The sequence below is a fragment of the Habropoda laboriosa genome, unplaced genomic scaffold (assembly GCF_001263275.1).
Source record: "Habropoda laboriosa isolate 0110345459 unplaced genomic scaffold, ASM126327v1 scaffold2, whole genome shotgun sequence".
NCBI lineage: Eukaryota > Metazoa > Arthropoda > Insecta > Hymenoptera > Apidae > Habropoda > Habropoda laboriosa.
This window is the reverse complement of record NW_017100190.1, coordinates 2326546-2348016: the sequence shown is the minus strand read 5'-3', so window position 1 is coordinate 2348016 and position 21471 is coordinate 2326546. Positions and strand designations below refer to the sequence as shown.

Genomic DNA, 21471 nt, shown 5'->3' with positions numbered 1-21471 from the left:
GGCGGCCGTTACGACCGATTCTAGTTGAAACTTGCGTTATGTCAACGTATCGACAATTTACCTTTCAACCGGAATTTTCAATCGCGAGCTGCTTTCGTTTCCTCGATGTTCTGCGAGATTTTTAATTCGCAGCGGATGAAATTACACGGAATATCCAGGAACATCGTGCTTCGCTGGATTGCCGGAAACACGATTGTCTGGACAATCGACAAGTTCGAATGATTGTCATAATTAACTGGCGAAGAGGGGGGTGGGTAACACAGGGGAGAAGCGAAATCGTCGCGTTATTTATGCTTCCGGTAAATACCGCGTACAAATCGCGGCTCGCGTAACTGCACAAGCCGAAGTTTATGTTTCCTGTCCCATATTTGACAGTCTGGTTAAAGGTTAAACCGAGGCCGGGCTACGGGACGGGGTTGGTGTCATTTGAAATAACGCTTTCATTTGGTCAACAGTTGGCCGAGCGGATGATTGATCGTTTGAACCAGGGCCAAATCATCGATTACGGCCTCAAGCTATAAACGAATTTACTCGCTGTAACTACCGGTCAAATTAATCCCACGGAAACGAAATAATACACGGTGTGATCCTTTTTTCCCTTTCTTTCTGTCCTTTTGTATTTCACGTTCCCGAGTCGAACTCGGGAATTTTTTCGCCGAGTGAACGAAAAACGCGTGTTACGCACGTTTGATCTTCGGTAGGGAAAAAAGGGGGTGAAAAAAGGCCCGATACCAGGTTCTTTTTCAAAAGAATTTCTTTGATTAGCAGCCGGACTCCGTAACACTCGCGCGTATCCTGTCCGGTGTGCTGCTGCTTCGTTACCTCTGACCCTTTCAGCAACCAGAGCTCAGGGTGTAATTTTCTCTACGGGGCCAAGGAGAACGGCAATTGATAGAGCGCGAATTCCGGACAAATTTTCAATTTAGAAACGCTCGTGTTTCTGCTCGTGAATTCCATCTGCGCATTCACCGGGATAAGAGAGACGATACCGACGAGGCAACAAAGGAAGCAAAATTACGCGACGTCTTACCCGTGCAACCCTTTTCGTATCTCGTCGATACAGAGGCGAAACTCTACGGACGAATCTTTCTCCACGTTTTCCACGCAGAGGATTTTTCGAATTTTCCATTCTTCCGAGCGGTAGGAAGATTCGTATCGTCGGTTTCGCGGAGAACTTGTCGAAAATTTATTCTTTCGAGACACATAGTCTCTCGGTGAAAATCGCGCGATGCAACTCTTGGTTCGAAGAAGTTTTCCCACGGCAGTTGTATCCCCTTTTCTTTTTTCAAACAGAAGGGGTTGCGCTTCCAGTTATGAAGAAGTCATTTTCATTTAGCCGCTATCAGGGCTTCTGCCTTAAGGATCTTTTTCACAACGTTCCACGAACGATCGTTCAGTTTTCATAGAAACTCGCCGGGAAAGAAGCGCGTACTGTCGTTAACCGGAGTGGTTTATCGTAAAAATCTCCTGTAAGCTTAATTTCGTTGCCGGTCGGAATTATCTCGTTAACGTCGTATCGATAAGGAACCGCTTGTAGAGAATGGCGAAGCACTTTAATTCCGTCTTGGCCTCAACTCTCGCAGCCACTACTTTCTGCCACATTTTTCTTTTCTTTCTCGCAAACTTCGAACAAGTGGGTTGTATAGTTTCCGTTGGCGTGAACCGAGCTGTACGCGAAAGCATTCGACGAGTGGGTGAACCAAATTTTTTAGCCTAATGTGCCTCGTGGAAGAACGGTTCGGTTTGAAAAGTTGCGAGAGATGGAAATAGTCGTTCGAAGCGCGTGTGGTGCGCCCACTCGGCCACAGTTTGGGCTTTTCATTTTCGAAAACCTCGAATTAACCAGCTACCGGGTGACTTAAAAGTTTGGTTATTCTAGAGAGAGAGAGAGAGCTTGCTGGTAAGCCGACGCGTTCTGTTTAATTGCACGGTGTCGCCGGCAGAGAAATTTACGCAGCTCGATTACGTGCACGATCGCGCACGATTTCGCAACGATATAATCGGTGAGCACGATTACATTTATTGGGTTTAGCATGAGCCGTAGGGGCAATCAATTTACTGCTTAAACGTTTATACGGTAAAATGATCCGGAATATACGAGCGCGCAGCCCTTCGTCCCTTGTTATGGCAACCGGTAGACAAACCACCCTTCCGTTAAACCCTCGATCGCTGCTCTACCCCGTTCGTCCACCAACAGAGCGAGTGAGAGAGAGAGAGGGAAATTTCTGCCTCATCGTTGGTTATTATGCGCACGAACGAAAATCACTTTGCGAACGAATTGCGGCGATATCGTTGCACGTTGCGTACAACCTAGTCCCTAAGGCATAAAACTCGCCGGGGCCAAGTACACACGCGATAGACATCCCTTAGGTTACTCGCTACCCTGTTATCCGTCGAATGTAGCCAAACCCCTTATCAGTAGAGAGAGAGAAAAAAGGAGAAATCTCTGATAGTTTCAGATGACATTTCAACCGTTAGTTGTTTCCTTTTGTTCGATTTCGCCTGGGTTATTTCTGGCTGAAAGTTTCTCAGGAGACTTGCCGATTCGATTAAGGGGTAACGGCAAAGCGAACGAAAACTTTGTCGTTGCTTCGTCGATTGCAAATCAACGAATAGAATACTCGTCTGGTCACTCGTTTTGTTCCGGTTCCTCGGTTAAGTGCTCCTTTCCAATTCACGCTAGAGTTTCCCTCCGAATGACACGGTTAATTATTTCGACGGTCTCGCTTGATCGGGTGAACGAGCGAAAGAAAGAAAGAGAGAGAGATAGATAGAAAGGAGCGTTACTTTAAGGAGCGCGAGATTCACCCTCGGAATGAAATTCGGGAAGTTCTCCAAGTTTCATCGCCGTGAAACATCACAGACGTTTCTTTCGTCGCTTTCATATTTTCACGCTCGGCTAACTTTTTAATCGCTCCGCGAAAACTAGCTTCGAGATATTTCCGCGAGAATCGAGGAGAACAATTTGTTTCGATTCGATCCGAGCCGACGTTCTTTTGAACACAAGCGTTCGGAGAACGAGGCGGCTGTGTAGAGAGCAAATAACGAAATCATCCATTAATGACGCGGGGGCTATTTGTTTAATTGGACAAAGGGGGTATTGACGTCGGAACGATTCGGCCGGCTGTTTAATCCCCGAATAATAAATATTCTCTGGCAAACATTGAGAAAGGAACGAAGAGATGGAGAATAACTCAAATCGCGTTCTACAGCTCCTCTCAAAATATACGTTCTCGTGAATTCTCGTTGAACGTAGGACTCCTGTTCGTTTATGCGCTAGGATGAAAATTCTTCGAACGAAAATCGTACCGCTGGCTGGATTGTTCTGTCGATCCGTTAAACAAGGATGATCGCTGGTATTATGGGGCGGCCTGTAGAACGTGATCGCGGTCGGTCACCGCCATTAATAAGCGCGGAAAGTGTGGTCTCGCCTTCGAAAAAAGGACCGATAAGGTGGCAAAGAGGGCGGAAAGGGGTGACGGCGGGAGGGAGGCAGAAGGATCCCATTGTTCGAAAATACAATGTACGTTGTTACGGCAAAGCGGCGTGCACAGTTCTCGAGTACAATAGCCTTGCGAGGGAGAAAGATAGCGCGACGGGGAAAGGAAAATTGCACGGTTGTACGCGACCCTCTGACACACACGTGTACGCTGCGTGTGTTCCCCAGGTGAACTCTCTGTCTCTCTTTCTGCGCGGCGTGAAGAAGTGCATAGATAGGAAAAGGAGAAGTGCGACTAAAGCGAGAAAGACGGAGAGGTTTGTATTCGTTGGTGTGCACACATTTTTCCGCTTTTTTCAACTCGTCTCCATTTTCCCCCATCGGTGAATTATAACTCACGCCGGCGACGGCCCTGGCCCACCGATTGGTTGTGCTTTTTATCAGCGCGGCGGCCTCTCTTCATCATCGCGCGATATTCCCGCGACATATTCTGATAATTAAAGCTTCGACGTGGAACGAAGGGGCGAGAGGGGGAGAGACGGGGAATAATGCGTACAGTTGAAAAATAAAAATTTCACGATTCGTAATGTAGGAGTAATTTAATATCCCGCGTATTTCCCTCCGTGTTTTATCCTTTTTTTCTTGCCAACGGGCTGGGGAATATTCCGCGGGTGAACAATATGTTACAGTTCGGAACAACGAACAGGCCACGCGGATTTTGTGGTAATTATGGGGGGAAAAAAGGTGAAAGAGAATAGGGAATAACGGGGTCGCGGCGTAATCAAAAGTCGATGTGCCAAGCTTTGTAACCGGCCAAGAATCGAAACCATTTTCTCTTTAATAAAAATTGAAAAATCATCCTACGCTATACGGGTATTATCTCTCGTTTCACCGTGACAGATTTAATAAAACCTTGTAATTACATTTGCGGCCGAGTACTTCCCATTTCCCCCCCCGTATCTTCCCGCTTTCGACGTATGCATATATATTCTGATATTCTTTACATCGGTTAAGCTGCCTCCATTCCACGGTCGCTTTGATGTAAAGGCAGCTCCCGATGGTTTCAACGATACAGACCCATGATTTTCCTCCGGGATACGCGTTTGTGTTACTGCATCGGGATAGCTACATTTTCACCTAGAGAGACTATGATAAATTAGCTGACCGGGATATCGAGATGGATGCAACGGGCAAAGCGATTCGTTTCGTTTCGATGGAGGGACGCAATTGTGGAAGTATTGATAAATTCGTCCTGAACCTCGCGTTTCCTCCAACACGCCTCGTGGACCGTGACCACTTTTTTTCGCCGGCTCCTTTTCTCCACGACAACGTAGCGACTTCAATTTATGTTACCCATGTCACGACAAAAAAAAAAAAAAGGAAGAAAACGGACCGTTCTGCGTTACCTTAATTAAATTTCGATGTTCTATATCCGCGCAGGTAGCTTCGAGGGAAAAATGTGGAAAGAACGTCAGGCGATCAATTTTCGCAACGAGGACAGTAATTAGCTGTTTCTACCCCTTATAACGTAACCGCAGGATAAGAGTAGCCCAATGGTCGCGTCGCATTGTGCAACGCGGCTAGGCGAATGAGAAAACAGACGGAGAGGCGTGTGGGAAAAAAAGGCAATTCCTTTTTTGATGTGCGCGCAACGAATATGGTGGTTCGGGGTAAATACAAAGCGGTACTATCGCGTTCAAATCTCCGCGTATTGCGGCGAACATTCCGAGATACCGCTAAAGAGTTGCCTACCGTGATCTCGATATAATAGGGTCGTTATCTGGGCTAAAAACCGGAACACTTCCGTCTGAATTAAAGCTGTTACCTACGAAATAGTACCGCCTCGTTTTTAATGACACCCACCGCCCGCGGAACTGCTTACTCCGTTGCCTGGCCAATGATTCCTTTCACGGCTGTAAAAATCGCGATGAAAACAGAAAGGAAGAACCCCGGGGATTTCTCGCAACCGAGCTTTCCGCCACGGGACAAAAGAACATTCATTTAGCCAGACTAATGATCCCGCGCGGTGGTCACGAAGAAAACGTTTGATTGAAAGATGAGACTGTGGAAACTGTAATTCCTCAAGTTGCAAGGTAGAAAAAGGCAGTATCTGGGTCACCGAGGGAGAACGTAACCCCGTTTCCTCTTGCGTTCTTGTAAATGTTCGAACGGAGTAAAGCTTGTTTTCAATGACCGTCATGAAAATTTCGATAGCCGAGGAAGAAAAGGTTTGGAACGAGGTGAAACATAGCCGGAGAGAGAGAGAGGAATAGCTTTCGATACATTCTATAGAGGCGGGTTTGCGCGTGTTTCGGACAGTGGTCCGCGCGTGGTCTAGCTCGCAGAATGCAGATGGCCGGTGCACAATTGTACAAACGTATGTACGTATGATCTGCCAGTGTTCTCTCTGGCTGCTTCCTCTCCTTCCTTCTCTCCCCGAAGTCGCTATCTAGCACTGACCATGCGAGTTCTCGCGGTGCATACAGGCGCGTGTGGTAGCAGGAAGCATTAAACGGCGAAGGATAGAGAGAGAGAGAGAGAGGGGTGAAACGTACGATATCAGTATTCGTGCAGTTGCAAGCGGCCAGATCCTGGGTTTTGTGCAACACCGTGTATTGTGACTTTCTACGGGAGCTATCAATTCGTAGAGTAATACGTCGGAAATTTTTACAACGATATTTTCATTCTTCTTTTTTCTTTTTTTCTTTTTTATCAATCCTTCATCCTACTCCTCCCTTCTCGCAGCTATTTCCTGTGGCTGGTCCGTATACTTTTATTTCGGTACAGTTGATTTGCTTCATGTTTTATTAAAGCTCCGCTTGGTATTGGCCCCGCAGTTTTCGAATTGTATCGGTTCCGTATCGAGTGTTAGGATCGATTTTGTTTTCATTACAGCCAACTGCCCCTCCGCGGTATTATCTTTTGCTAAAACTAGTTCCACTGGGAGGTTTTCCCGCGATCCGCATCTTCTTGGCGTAGATGGTCGATACAATTACCCCGAAGTGGTACTAAATTGTCCGATTTAAATATGAAAGCGGAAGAGGATAGGTTGGACGCTTTTAATACGGCGTAACGTTATCAATTTCGTCGATTAGAGATCCTTCGGTCTTCGTTGAAATTCTTCGGTGAAGATTAGCAAAGTCCTCGAATTTCCGAAATGATTTCCGTACCTTGTGAGATTTATTTATCAGCACCAAGATTCGGATTATCGCTGTTTCATGAGAGCGGGCAGCCGTGGTAATTACTCGCGCGACGATTTTAGGAGTTAAAATATTTCCTCGTTAAAACAGTTTCAACTTGCTTCCTTCTTTCCTTTTTTCTCGTCTCTTTCTCTTTCTTTTTTTCCCTACTACCGCTCTCGAGATTCTCCTGTACGCAGATTAATTAGTACAGCGTCGTTCGGAGAAAGAATGGGAACGAGAGGGCGCCTTAATTACTATTCCAAGACACCGTAAGTTTCGTAATAACCGAGCAGCAGCGGCGGCGGGGTGTGAGTAATGAATCCAGATGTCGTCGCAGCCGTCGAATGTCAGATCGAAAAATGACGAGCCAAGCGAAACTTTTCAATTTGCGCTTTCCGACCTTCCTTAGCGCCGAATATCGGCGCGCCTCTGTCGTCACCGATAATTCTCCGTTTACCCTCTCGATCCACAAATCATCCTCGCAGTTTTCAACGTGACGAGAAACGAGGTTCGGCCAAGGTTGGGTTACTTCTCTCTGTTCGACCGACGAAACATTTTTTCGACGGCCTAACGACGTCGGGGCAATGGAAACCGCGTTAACCATCCCGTTTTGTCGCGACCTAATTTCCACATCGACGAGAAAATAAGAGTGGCTGGCAGGCCAGGCACCAGAGAGAAATAAAGGTGGCAAGAAGGGGAAAAAGATACCGTACCGAAGGAAGTAAAATTCCTCGGCAGTCAGAAGTTAATGCTTAATTTAAGATAGAGCACTGACTCCTTTGTTTGCCATCTTTCCACCATCTTCCCGGGAAGAAGTTGTACCCGGTGTTCCTCCAGAGCTGCCACTCGGATCGATTGGATTCTCTCGACCGGTTAAGTAATGGTCAGCCGCGTTTACGACGCGTTCTCGAAGCGGAGCCACGTTTCTCAGGCGAGAAATGAATTTTTCACTGTCGCGGAACGAATATATCACGACACCTACTAGCGTGCCTGATGTCGTTTATTATAATTCCTCGATGGAGAAGTATACACGTGCGACCTTGTTCCCGTGTTCATACCTGTAATAAAAAAAACAGAAAGGAAAGCTTGCGAATTTCGTTCTATCCTTACCGAATACACTCTATGTGTGTAGATTGTTGGTATTAAATTGGTAGAGGTGGGAGGATTCTGCGATCGTGACGTGGAAGGTGCAAGGTATACGGGCTCGTAGAGAAGGTTGAGCCGGTGTTGCTGAAACGATCGTGGCACCTCGAGTGTTATCGTCGGTTTCCCAACTATAGGACTTCCCATTGCTCCCTGCGGTGTAACGCGAGCTTTCCATTCTTGCGCGATAATCTCTCTGTCGAGCCTTCCGGCTCCAGTTACACCGAATTTCTCGACAGGACTTCGCGGTCTTCTACAAGTAGGCATTACCGATGTTGCAGCAATTATTGCTCGAGAAATGTAATCCACCCGAGAACCAGCAGAAAGTAGAAGAGACGAACTTATTGAAAGTTTCAATCGTTTTACAATCGGTAGAATTTCAAGGATATCCGTTGACATTCTTGAATAACGTGTCCCTTATTAACACGTATCATCACGTGTTTACGAGAAACGGTTGATTGAAGAGATTCGCGAAATTTATTCGCAAACTACAAACAGCATTGCATTATGGAGGCGTATTTGTCACGAGTAATGGGCAGACCCGCTTAATAATAATTTCGTTGTTCCAGTGGCTTGTTCGACGGTGACAGTGACAAAGTGTCAAGCGGCCCTGCACACTCTGCAAGCTTTCCCTTTCTTCCGCCCCACGTGCCTCTGCAGGGAACCGCACCTAGATCCGGACTGCAACAGCTTCCAGAACTTCCTCTTCGACCACCCTTGCATCTTCGTCTTGAAAAAGGGTAAGTTTTTCTGCACTTCAACAAGAGACGAATCTCTTTGTTTAAATATAAAATGGCGAGGTGATTGGCAGTGGTGAAATGTGATCGATGGTTGAGGACAGGGAAAATCAATTAAGATCAATCTAGTCGCCGTGAAAAAGGGAGCGAGCGCGACACGCGTTAATCCTCTAACAAGCGTTTAATCGCGAGTCGCGATTGTAACGAGGGATTCCGACTGCTGGCGTCGAGGAAATTCCTCTCGACGGCCTCGATCTCTCTCTCTGTACTCGGTCGACGACGCTTGGGAACTTTTAACGAGTCGCGAACGCGCCATGGTTCCCAATAATCCCTGCGCTGGGCGTTCGTTTCTTGTTTAACCTTAACTTCCGTTTGCTACGCACTCGAGGCCCAGGTGAAAGAACGAGACCGAGCAATAGAAGTCTCTCGAGCGTCCTCCACCGGAATCCGTTCCTCTTTAAATCGTTCGCGATATTTGCTGTTCGCATTCTCTCCCTTTCTGCTTCCTTTTTTTCTTCTTCTCTCGCGCGGAGAAGAAGATTATCTCGACTACCACGAGAGAGATAGTATTCGATATTTTTTCGCGTCAGACCTGTTTGGAACTCTATTTCTATTTTAAATTCTCACGTCGCGTGTCACTCGTTCCCCTCGCAACTGTGTCATGTAAGTTCGCTTTTCGAGTTCTAATTCATCCCACGGTGGTCGATCAATTTTTTAAAACCTCCACCGAGAAAAGTGGTCCCGGTCGTTACGTTCGGTGGAAAATAGAGGTTGGTTCAACGACCTGTCTGGATCTTAATTAGCAGTTATAAATAACTTTATCGCGCATTCTAGTGCACAGTATATACGAGTAGTATTGTAAATTATACACAGACCACCTACGTTATTCGGAAAATGTAACCCCGAGCTTGAATGTAAAACTCATCGTTTAATCAAACACATCCCCTCTTCAATTATTCCGTATTCGCAGACCGCCATTAACGTTCGCCAAGCAAATCGTCTGAAGCAGTGTTACCGGTGAAAAAAGGGAGGTGGCGAGGGTAGCAGGATGATCTTGCGCGCAACACGTTACGCGCGCAGTAGCATCAAGGCGAAAAGCGTAGAACCGATTTCTTCCCTCCCTTTGCGATCTTTTTATGGCTCGTCGAAAGCTTCAAAGGCGCCTCCAGCTGCATAAGCTGGAACGCGTTGCTTTTAGTGGACCCTGGAACTGACGTTGACTTCGCGAGAAAGAAAGAGGGAGAGGCAGAGAATGAGAGAAACGCGCGCGCGGATCTTCGCGCGTTTAAACGAAGGGCAAAGGGAGAGTCGGCGCGTGCCTTTGCCAGGCCTCCTTCCTCCTTTCTTTCTTTCCTTCTTTCTTTCTGTTTTTTTTCCCCACCCTCTTTCTCTTCCTCCATGTCCGCTCCTAGCTCTGCTTGGCCCGCCAGTTTTCCCTTTCCTTCGTTTCCTTTTTTCGAAGCACGAGAGCGAATTTAATCTCATTAAGTGCCGAAGCTTCCTGGTTTTCGCAGCAGCTGTGGCGCGGGAGCTTTCATTATCCACGTTGCCTTCTCTCCCCGTATGACCGGCTTTCAGCCGACCCTGCCGGCTTATACACCGGGATAAATGTAATTAAGCTTCTGGCCAAACTCTTCTAATTGCTCGACTCATTACTCTCGAATTATTCCTCTTCTTTCGGCCCAACCCCGCGCGCGAACCACTCGGAGGCCGCGTCTTCTCCTGTTTCGTTCTCGATCTCCTCGTTTCCCATCGATCCGCTGTCTCTCGAGCTTCCTCCACTCGGCTAGCGGAGTAATTTATTTCAGGTTACGCTGATTACACCGGTGTTAGCGTTTCGAATTAATGTACCATCTCGATTGGAAAATTTCTGACAGCCTCCTGTCGAACGGAAAAGTCCTCACGTTTTCTCCTGTTTTTTTTTCTTTTTTCTACTTTTCTCTCTCTCTCTCTCTCTCGCTTTTCGTTGGTACGAAATTATACATCTCGAACCCAGAGTGTTTCGCACCGGCAACGAAATTCCGCGAGACGTGAGATTCATTTATTTCCTCCCTTAATTGCTTTCTTCTCAAGACACTCGTGTTTTCCCTTCGAAATGAAAATTTTAATCTTACGCAAACACTACCTCACGATTCCTCCCTCCCTCCCGCCTAACCTTAATCCGATTTCCCCTGTACCTACACGCATTCTCCGCAACACTTGTTCATGAATATTTGATCCTGTCTGAAAAGTGTTAAATCAACCCTTACGCGCGTCGTCCTCGCTTCACGATAAAATCTTGTATTCCGTACATCGACACTTTCAGGCACTCTAACGAATATTTAATACCATCATTGTTCACCGACGGTTTTGCATTATCTACACCGCGGTGAAATTTTGATGACCGTTACACCGCTGGTATAGTTAAAAATAGAAATACTTAATTATCGATTAGGTCTTCTTTCGGTATTCCTTCGTCGAAGGAAGAATCGCAGGTATATCTAGCATTGTCCCGTTCCATCTTCCGGGAGGCACATTTGCCGTGGTTAATCGCAGGAAAAGTTATCCGGAGGTTTGTCGTAGGCAAGCAGGATGGACGCGACACGAGAAAATTTGATCGAGGTGCCACTCAGTCGGGTATTTCCTTTGGATGAAAAGAGGGGCTCCGGCCGCGGCTCTCTCGTGGAAGAAACAAAGGGATCGCGATATCTTTGACTGCGGCCCCTTATATAACCTCCGCACCATTGCGGCTTCTCCTGCGATCTCCATTGTTCATTTTCCCGAGGGCTCGCTCGTCCGGGCCGTCGAGTCTTTTGAGCATTTTCGAACGATTCACGGATAATTCCCAATGCGCTTCTTTTCACCCACGCTCGCTGTTCCAGCCGCGATCCTTCTCTTTTTTTTTACTCTCTCCTTTCTCCGTTCTTCTTCGTCTGTCCTCGGCCAGTTTTCTCTTTCCGTCTTCGCTCTTACCGATGCTAAAAGAATGGCTTTCCTCCTGCCTGTCAATTCCGCCAGCGAAACTCCTCTACTCTTCCATCCTCCGTTATCCTTGCTCCATCGAGCCTTTTGTTTATATATTTCACGCGCGCATTTCTGCCGATGCTTTCCCTCCGTTCGTAATTTATGAAATAGAGTATATAGCCGCCGACTACCACTCGATCCTTTTCTCCTCTCTCTCTTTCTCGTTTTTCCTTCTTTTTTTTTTCGTTCAGTCCCCACTATCTGCCCTCGGATATTCCCAGGGTCTAAATGAATTAGTCCGCCGTTTAATTGTGATCGTTTTTATTATCGAAGATTTCGCAAGGGCGGCGGATGAGAACGGCGGGGAGAGAAAGGTCTTTTGAAATTATTCACGGGAAATTTCCCAATCCTCTTCCTTTTATCCGCGAAAAATCTCTCCTCTCCAGCCTCTTAACACACCCCTGTCCCGCCACTCCTTTCTTCCTTTGATAAGAGAATACCTTTATTATTTTCTGGTTCCTCTTTTTTCGCCCAGCGGCCGCCGCCGCGTCGACTCCTTATTGTTTTATTTCTCATCCTGGCCTCTTGCAGACGCGTCTTTTCATTATATTTGTACGTTCGCGAACCTCGCCCTGCCGAGACCGGCAATTATTTTCCCGCGTTACGTCGCGCCGAGCAGCCGTAAATTTTCCGCTCGTTGATAACCCAACGATACCTTTCCAGCTATTTTTCCTCTTTTCGCAGGAAACTTTTAACGAATCTTTTATTACCTAAATCTACCAAATCGAAGTGAACTGTAATTAATAGCGACTTGGTAGAGAAAGTTAGCAGCTGGCTCGATATTGACGTAAATTGATAAGTAGCTTCGAAAGTTTCGGTAGGCTAGGGTATTAATTTCACCGTGCTTTTTCTTCCAGATAAAGACCCGTATCCTATAGACGCTCTGCCAACCTGCAATCATGCGCTGAGCGTCTGTTTACGCGGCAAACCGTGCAGCCAGATTTTCGAGGACTTCAAAACGAACTGCAAAGCGCGGGAGGGCAAGTGCAGGATGGAGAGTCGGTGAGTGGGAAGACGTTTGAATCGTTACCATAGTTTATGCGAATTTTCGGCGATCACGTGGCTGGAAAGGTAGAGGAAGTTATGGGCGACCGTCAGTTAAGGAAGTCAATATTTACGTATGCCTCTTCTCACGCAGAAATATTCTCCCGCGAGCCCTCCTGCCCCTTTCTGTATTCATAATTCAAGTTAAAGGCAGCGGCGGAGTGTTCCTTTTGAACGTCAATCAAGGAAGGAAAATTTCTTTTCCCTGAATTCGCGTTCTTACGAATTCCCCCTTTCTATTCACCGTTCAACTTCAAACACGGGGGATGGTTGACCTCTCCCCCTTTCTCAACATCAGCCGAATCTCTCGCGAATTTAACGCTCCGCCCTGTACAGAGCGTTTCAATGGGCTGGTGCCAAACTGCGATAGATGGTAGAAGATCGTGTGGACTCGCGTGTGAAAACGATTTGAAAGCATCAGAAAAATTGCGAATTTTCGTGTTATCCTGAATATATACGGAACTGTACGAGATTTGGAGAAAAGTGCCGAAGAATTTTCTGGAAACGTTAGTTTCTTTGAACCCTCGGAAGGCGAATGGTTTTACAGACGAATGCAGGGTCATTTTAACCCATTATTTACATTTATAATATAGATAGAAAATAGGTGTATTTTCTAATCCGAGCCAAAACGACCCTGCGTTCGTCCTGCGAGGGTTAAATAACTGAAAGTGTTGGGGGTAAATTTTGAAAAAATAATGGCTCGACGTTTGTGCGCCTTTGTGACAGGTATCTCGTCGCCAGGTACAAGTTTAATTCGTTCGATATATTTGTTTCCCGCGATATAACGCGAGAGGAAATTCGAGAGGTAGTCCGATGGAAGAAGGTGGGAAATCGGAGTGTCAGCCAGGCAGAGCATTCGATCTGGACGAAGGCGGGAGTTGGGTGGCGAGAAGTTAACGAGAGAGTTCGAAATGAAGTTCCGTTGTCGACTGCCAGGCCGTCTGACGTAATTTTAAAGTTGCCCGATACCGCTTAGCTATCGTGTTATCCGGTTTCATCGCGGGCGGAATTTCTACGGCCACTTTGTCTCGATCCCATTAAGCCGAGATACAGGCTTTCTAATATCGTAACTCGGTAAGTTAACGCCCCGTCGAGAGATAACTTTTTAAGGCCCCTCCGGCCTGTACTCGCGTAATTTTCAAATCAATTTTACGTCACTCGTTAGAGAAAATTTCAGATCTAGACTCTCCAACGTCAGGTGAACCAGAAGAGAGAAAAATTCATCAAGCATGAAGAAAGACCAAAGAAGAAGAAACGGGGAATAAATGAAATGTTCGCGTGGACAAAGTTGAAAAGCTTTACCACTGTCGGGGGAATACTTTTGTTCCTTCAGTCGTTCCTCCAGATTTAAGAACACTGTACACAGAGGATAGGACAGTTTTCGCAGCCTTTCCCACCCCTTTCTCTGTCGTAAAGCCATTAACGAGTAAACCTGGTACTCGCGTCCACACACTTTTAATTACAAAGGCCACTCGCGTGTGTCGAAACTTTACGAGCACCGTCCCGATCTCTCCTCCTGAGTAATTGCCTCGTATATTTCTTGTCACTTTCATCCCTTAACGCACCAACCTCCCCTCTCCTTCTATATGTGATATGATTATTGCCATTACCGTACCCTCTAACCAGGGAAGAAAATAGTAGGCGGTAAACGAAAGTACGCGTTTTACGAGGGAGAGTGCGTAAAAATACCCGCGATACTCTTCGTCGAAACGACTTCCAACCGCTTCCAAGTACGATGCATCACCGTTCTGAATTGTCCGTGTAGGAAAAACGTTTGCTTCTCTCTGGAAAAGAGGAGAACGAAGGTGGAAACGATTTCTAAGTACGCCGCGTCGTCGTTATCAAGCGTGTTGTTCTCTTTCACGGTGGTGTGTGCGTCGGTGTTGGCGAAAGGGGAAACGATGTTTAGGGAAAACGGCGCAAATGGCACGGTTACAGGGTGGTTAAAGGACGGTGAAAGAGTACTGTTAGGATAAACACATGTCCTAAGATAACGATGACTTTCTCCCTTCCTATTATCCGGCGCGTTCTGTTAAATTTTAACCGCGCAGAGCGCTTTATTCGCTTTAATACGAAACTAGAATTACAGCGAATATACTCTGTGACGACGCACACGTTGCGTCGCGCTAATGACGGACCTCCTAGGACAACGAAAAAACAAAACAAAAGACTGTCATTATAGGAGTGATCGCCTGAAAACGAGTGGTGCCGTCACGCGTTCGAAGCAAAGAAAGAAAATGTATTTGTTCAAATGTATTTGGTCACCAAATCGTACCTTTCCCTCTCGTCAACTCTGACCCTTTACTCAACTTCGAACCCTGATCTTTACTCATCCTCGATCACCGATTCTTGACTATCCTCGAACCCTAGCTCAGACCTCCCTCCCCAAGTAGACACCAACGTGCAAAGAACCTCGAAAATTCCTAACTCCGCGAGTCACCTCTGTAGCGTAAACCTGCTTATAAAAGATAAAGATTAGTGTTCGACGCTTAAGTAATTTCTTCGCGGTACCATTCCTCTACAAGGAACGCGGGCGGCCGTTTTCTCGCGCTGCGCGGAAACACGCGGCGCTAGCTCGTTTCCGGGCGTCGAACGACCATCTCACCCTTATCTCTGTTTCTCCCGCGAAAGGGACGTCGGCGTGAAAAACATGAGGACGCGAGGAAAGACCGTCTGCTGTTGAACAGCCTGCAAACTTTCGGGGTTAAAATTAATTGTACGTTTACTCGGCTGGCCGACTAGCGCGGAAAGTTACCGGGGTGTTATTAATAAAACAACGGTGTGTAGGCGCACTCGTAATAATAACTCCGTGATTTGTAGGGAATGAGCTGCGTTTAAATCGCGATTAAATTGCCGCAGGGGTCGCGCGGAAGGGAAAAAGTGGCACCCAAAGGAAAGGTACGAATTTCGATGCGGCTCGAAATTTAATCACATGCCGAAAAAAAAAACAGTGTCGGTTGGTTATATTCTTCCGCCGGTTAATATTTTTCCAGCTCTTTCAGACGGTTTCGAAAGAGGGGGTAGGTCGGTGAAAATAAATGTTTCATGCGAGGCAAAGCCGTTTTTTCAAAGTTCTTGGCAGGAAAAGGCCGGCTACGGAAAGCTACTCCCCTTCTGACGTCGCGAATTCCATTCGTCCCTGTCACTGGCAAAGGAACACGGTGTGTTCCTTCGTACAGCTAGCGCCAGAAAAGGCTGACCTTTTTCCAAGGAATTTTTCTACCGTTGGCATGAGGCAGAGTGTAGCGGAAGGGCCGGTGAACGAACGCGGGATGCAAGTAATGCAGTGAAATCTTATTGACACAGCTGCGAGGATTTGAAAGGAATATACACCGTGTGTAGATTTAGTAGACGCGTTACACGTGTCCTTTATCATCCACAAATTCTCCGATTCTACCAATTCATCTGCCAAACTCGAATACACCTTCTTCTCATCCTTTCCCTTTCCACTGTCTTCTTTTTCCCTTATTTTTTCTGCTAGATCGTTTAGAGCCATTTCTCGTCGCTTCGATAGGATTAAACGCGAAGAGATACGAACCGGTTCGGGATTCGCGATATCGGCACGATCAGACGAGCTCTCTCGTATTATTGTAAAAGCTTCGCTGTACGAAATTCGCCGGTTTTAGTTACTTTACTTCAGCCGTTTTACCGCGGATCCAGGATCACAGATTACGAGAAAATTGGAGCAAGGCTGAAGGACGACGATCGAGGAGCACGCGGCGATCGTTGCGTCGCGCCGGTAGGATTGAATTTCAATGTTATTACGAATCCTGGGAAACGTCGATACACCCTGTAGGAAAAGGAGCTAGCAGGAGGTAGTAAAAAGGAGCGCGTGACGCGACTCGCGATCGCTTCTTATTATCTCACCGTTTCGCCAGTCAGGCTGAAACAGATCACCGTAATCCTCAAGTATCTGGGATAAATCGAACTTCACGTCTGTGCTGATATCTCGCGTGGCGAATTATTCGCTTTCTTATTTCGCTCTCTACGTTCCTCCAGTCTTATGGAAAATCTATGCGCCTGTTTGGAAAGTGCAACAGCGCCAACTTCCAAGTCCAAAACACCTGTCTACCGTCGTATTCCACGTCGTTTATTCGCCAAGAGTAATTCACGGGAAGTTTCGCCGTTTCGTTACTCTTCTTACACCGAAAATTCGGTTTTTTATTCCGGCGAATAAAGTGTCCGGTCGATACGATAGGGAGAAACTACACAGTGTACGAGCTCTTCAACGTTTCGCTTGTATTTAGTTGCGAAACGAGCCGTTTGCCAGGATTTCGCGGCGATGTGGGACGCGAAAGGCTCAAGAAGCGCGCGAGGCCGTAATTAACGATCCCGTTAATTTAATTAATGCGTGCCATAAAGGCCGCGGCTCGTTACGCCTTGGTGGAAGCGGACTTAGCTGCGTTCCGTGGGAAAAGAGGACAAAAATACTCGTTAAAGACGACAAGTACTTTGTTGAAGTATGGCCAGTCTTCGTTACAAAGGTTGCAGGGGAATTAAATTGTCCTGCTCGAAATCGAACGTTTAATTTACGCTGTACTACGAGAAGAATCGTGACAATTTGAAATTTACTTTCCTTCAGATCGCTACTTTATCATGTACGGTGGAAATATTTTCCCAGAGTGATTTTTTACGCGAAATTCAGATGACACCTAACCTTCGTTTGGCAAAGTATCGAGAAACGTAGGAAAAAGAAAACGGGAAGTTTTCATTAAACGCAGAGGCGAGAAGTGCGCGGTTCACCGAAATTGGTGTTAATTAACGCGACGAGTTACATCGAGGTTTCCAGGCAGGCTGATCTGCCCCGGCTTAACTATCCATTTTCGTGTTTCCCGAAACTTCAGATCCCGCGGACGTACGGAGCAGCCGATTTTAACCCTTCCTTTAACCCGTTCCTCCCGTGTACAAGTATCGTTAAAGGATCTAGAAGCGGTAAGAGAAATACGGTGAAAGGTATCCTTAAGGAGATACTTCCGTTCTGAAATAGTTCGGGACAGCCGGTTTCTGGGAACACGTACAGGAACGTAATAAAGGGCAAACGTATCTTGACTTGGACTACAACTGACAGCCTGAGAATTATGGTACACAGAGAAACAGTTCCCATTTCTTCTTACCAGTGTTTCGAACAATAGCACGCTTGATTTTATATAGCACGGACGATTTTTGTCTATCGCATTATCTCTAAGAACTTCTAAGAATTTTAAAAATTGTCTTTTAGATAAAGACGCTAGAATTTTCATCGGATGTGTCTGGATTTCGTCTTAAAATCAAGACGCTGCACACTGCGATACAATAGGATAAACAGTTCGTAGGTATAAGCGGGTCCCAGGTTTCTCTTTTCGGGTGTCCGGAGACAGTTCCGTAGAGCAGTGGTCTCAAACTGAAATTGCACGCGGGTCGAGTGCACGATCTGAATAAGCTCAGTTCATGTCTCTACGACTCCAAAACTTTAAGCACCGTATTTACAACAAATGCATAATTGAAGTGTATTCGCGGGCCGGATGCGGCCACTGCCATAGAGCATTCGAAAGAGTAAAGACGTTCGCTTCTACGTCGAAGCGAAGAAGTCGAGGCCCTCGAGCCTGCCGCAGGCCGGGGCCCAGTCGCAACATTTGGCGCACACACGTCGCGACAAGGGTCAGGTAAGGAGCCGGCCACGCGACAAGTAGAGGGGCGCCGAAGATGAAAAGACGTGGAAGAATGTTTCGAGGCAGAAAGTATTACGGAAAGCCGACCGATATAAAGTTAGTCATTTCCGCTGTTTGTTTAACACGTTCGTCGCCCAGCGTGAATCGGTCGAGTTTCTCGCGGGGCCCAAATCCGATAGTCGGAGCGCAAGAACGTAAACAGAGCGATTAGCTGGAATTTGCGTTCTATGTTGCCAGAAGAGGAGACAAATTCTCGAACGCCAGGATCACCAGAAATGTGTTCCAACTGTTTTAACGAATACCATGCTACGTAGTATAATGTTTTTTGTAATTTTTATAAATTACTTGTGAAATCCTATTTAACTTGACGAAGAAGAACGTCACCCATATGTGAGTGACGGGGCCCCCACGGAAGCATACCCGTCACCCAGATATGGGTGACGTGGCGACGAACGTGTTAAAAGCATCCTCAACAAAACAAGCTACTCGTTACAATATCAGCAGTTATACGAAGACAATTTTATTTCAATCACCCATTTCCACTGTTGTCCGTCTGAATGCTAGATGCAGTTAAAATATTCGTCTCTAGAAACGTCGAGTCCGATATTGAACGTTCGCAGGGTAAATTCGGGATAATAAGAATCGTGGGGTTGGTAAATAAATTCTCGTATGACGTTTCATTAGAAAAGGGGAAGGAAGCAGCGAACCGAGTTGTGGAATTCTTGTTCTCCTTGAGCGTCGTACGCGTCGGGCTGAAGATATTCATTTTTCAAGCAGCAGTGCACCATCTTTTCTGGCGGGCGCGCTTGCGGAGTGGATCGTTTCCACGAGAGGAGGACGAACAGGAGAATGCGCTTTCTAAAAAGCTACCACTTCCCGCTCCTTTCGCCTGTCTTGACGAAGACAAACCTGCCTTCCATAGCGGCGGCCGCGATCCGCCCGACGATCCTCCACGCGAATACCAGCGTCGAAAGTGGGAAAAGAAAGAGAAACGAAAGATAACCACTTATCTTCGGTACGCCCCGGGCGATACTGCCAGCACGTGCTAATGAAAACGTGCCTCAGACCTGCGAGTTAATGCACCCTGTCCCGTTCTTCTCCTCTGGATGCACCGTTTCTTCTGGAACGTGCTTTCGACTTTCAATTCGCCGTTTCCGAAAATTTTCCAGAGCGGTACGATTGTTGCCAGTCGCGCGGGGAATTAATGTAGCATTATAAATAGCCCTCGATTGAACAACTCTAATTTTTCATTCTGACTCTCATCCGAGTCAGTCGGACAGGGAAATGCCTTGAAAGAAGCCTCTTCACACTGCAACGTTTCACCTAAATTCACGCAAGAAAACGTAAGAAAGAAGCAGGCGTTGGTAATTATAAGCGACGTGGAAGGTGTTTTCGCGATGCTACGCTAAAAAATGAACGCTTCTCATAAGAGAGAAATAGAGATGCATCGGTGAAGAAGCTTGAAGTCAGTCTCGCGTACAAGCTGTTGACATTTAATTTAAATCAAGTCGGAAGGGTAAACTTTCGCGCTATCGATCCGAAGTAGTTGCGCGAGGAGGACAAAGAGGGTAGTTAGGGTCCGGGGTAACTTTCGTCTCGTTGGAGTTTGATGCGCGGCGGGAGAGGCGGGGGAGGAGAGCGGGCGATGACGATCGTTTCGAAAAACTGAATGTCAATATGTAGCCTTCCCCGTGGGACCCTCTCGGGAAACTTTCCACGGAATTTCAAAGTTCCTGAACGAAGGAGGAGTAATGAAACTGGAATCGACCAGACTGGAGAATCAATTTCCCAACGAAAAATGCCATCCGTACCGACCAGCGTGTAATTAAGCGCACCGCTATCTTCTTCCTTGAAATTTTCCCTTACTGTCGAAAGCAAAAGCGGGAAAAAAGAAGAAGAAGAAAGTTAACAGTAGGTTCTAAACAGAAAGAAAAAGGAGTAAACCGTGACGCGATGCGTCACATTGAAAATATTCATGCAGCGAAATGGCCAAGCTATGTAGCAGGTTAATTAGCACTGCCACGAACATCCCAAGGGACGAGGAAAGCGAAGATAATTACGGACGTGTCGACGATACTGTCGGTTCCTGACGAAGGAGCTGACGTTTGAAAACGAATGGATTCCATCGACCCGGCCCACCGCTGCTGCTCCTTTATCGAGTTATCCAGGAATACTCGAAACGATCGCGCGTGACAAATGTTGCCAGCTCTTTCGGCACTTCGTTCTACCGGAGAGGTGAAGAGGAAATAAACAGCTATCGGTGCACTCGAACGTGTTTGATAAACTATTTTTAATAAAACGTGTACATTACATTTCTCGCCGAGTCATTCTTGCCTCGAATGCGTGCTTGCTTCCGTGCGCCAATCGAGGGAAATAAAGGGATCTTTCATTTTGCCACACTTTCGAATCGGCTGATTTATATCTCGGTGAACGGGGAGAAAAAAGAATTCAGATTGAAGGATTCGCGAGGAAAATGACGTACAAGCATGATAACGAGAGGATACGTTCCAAGTATTTCCATACCTCTGTTACCTCGTCACGCCATTTCTCCGGCATTATTCCCATCGTTACTTCTCCAATTATTCGTTCGACGTCCTTATGACGACCCAATCGCGAAAACCTGCTGGATAATTATTTTTCTAGGCCAGTGGATCATCGGTGCAACCTGCCGTTTTCCGTTCCGTGGATTTGAACAATCCGCACGGAACCGTGATCGCGAACTCCCGCGAGTATCAGGACCTGGAATACGTGAAATTGTCAGGAGTCACGGAAAGACCCGAATAAACGTGACGAAACCCGCGACTGGGTACCGGTAAATGGAATTTATCTTGAAATTCGAGGAAAAATCAGTACATTCATTTCCTCCAAGTAGCCGAAGGAGAAGAAGAAGAAGAAGAGGAAGAAAAAAGGAACGAACTGGAAGATAAGATCGCTCCTTTAGATCCTTTAATCTCCTCCTGGAGAACTGAGCTTATTTCAGAAAAAGGAGAAAGTGAAAAGAGGAGAAGGGTCGAGGGGAGAGAAATCGAAGTGCTCGATGAACGGCTAACGAGGTCCAACTCCGCCGGAAATGACGATGTACCGTTCCGCTTGGAGGCCGTGCCCGGTGACTTCAGGATCAAACCGCGCCTCTCTTTCGTTCCGCTGGTTGAACCGGTGTGAAATTGCCGGTGAATTTCTTCTCCCGTTCGGCTTGATAACCGAGAGGGATCCTGCAGACAAAAGAAACCTCCGGATCAAAGTAATTTCAAACGAACGAAAGAAAGGAAGAGGGG

General features: G+C 46.7%; 1 protein-coding gene across 1 annotated transcript in view; it reads left to right on the top strand.

The window, feature by feature from the left end:
- Positions 1–21471, top strand: part of LOC108579866 — a 300343-nt gene that overhangs the window by 112372 nt on the left and 166500 nt on the right. Inside the window, exons 3-5 of the mRNA XM_017943486.1 lie at positions 724–735; positions 8334–8504; positions 12362–12506. Coding sequence (XP_017798975.1) covers positions 724–735; positions 8334–8504; positions 12362–12506 — 328 coding nt within the window. The remainder of the gene's footprint in view (positions 1–723; positions 736–8333; positions 8505–12361; positions 12507–21471) is intronic.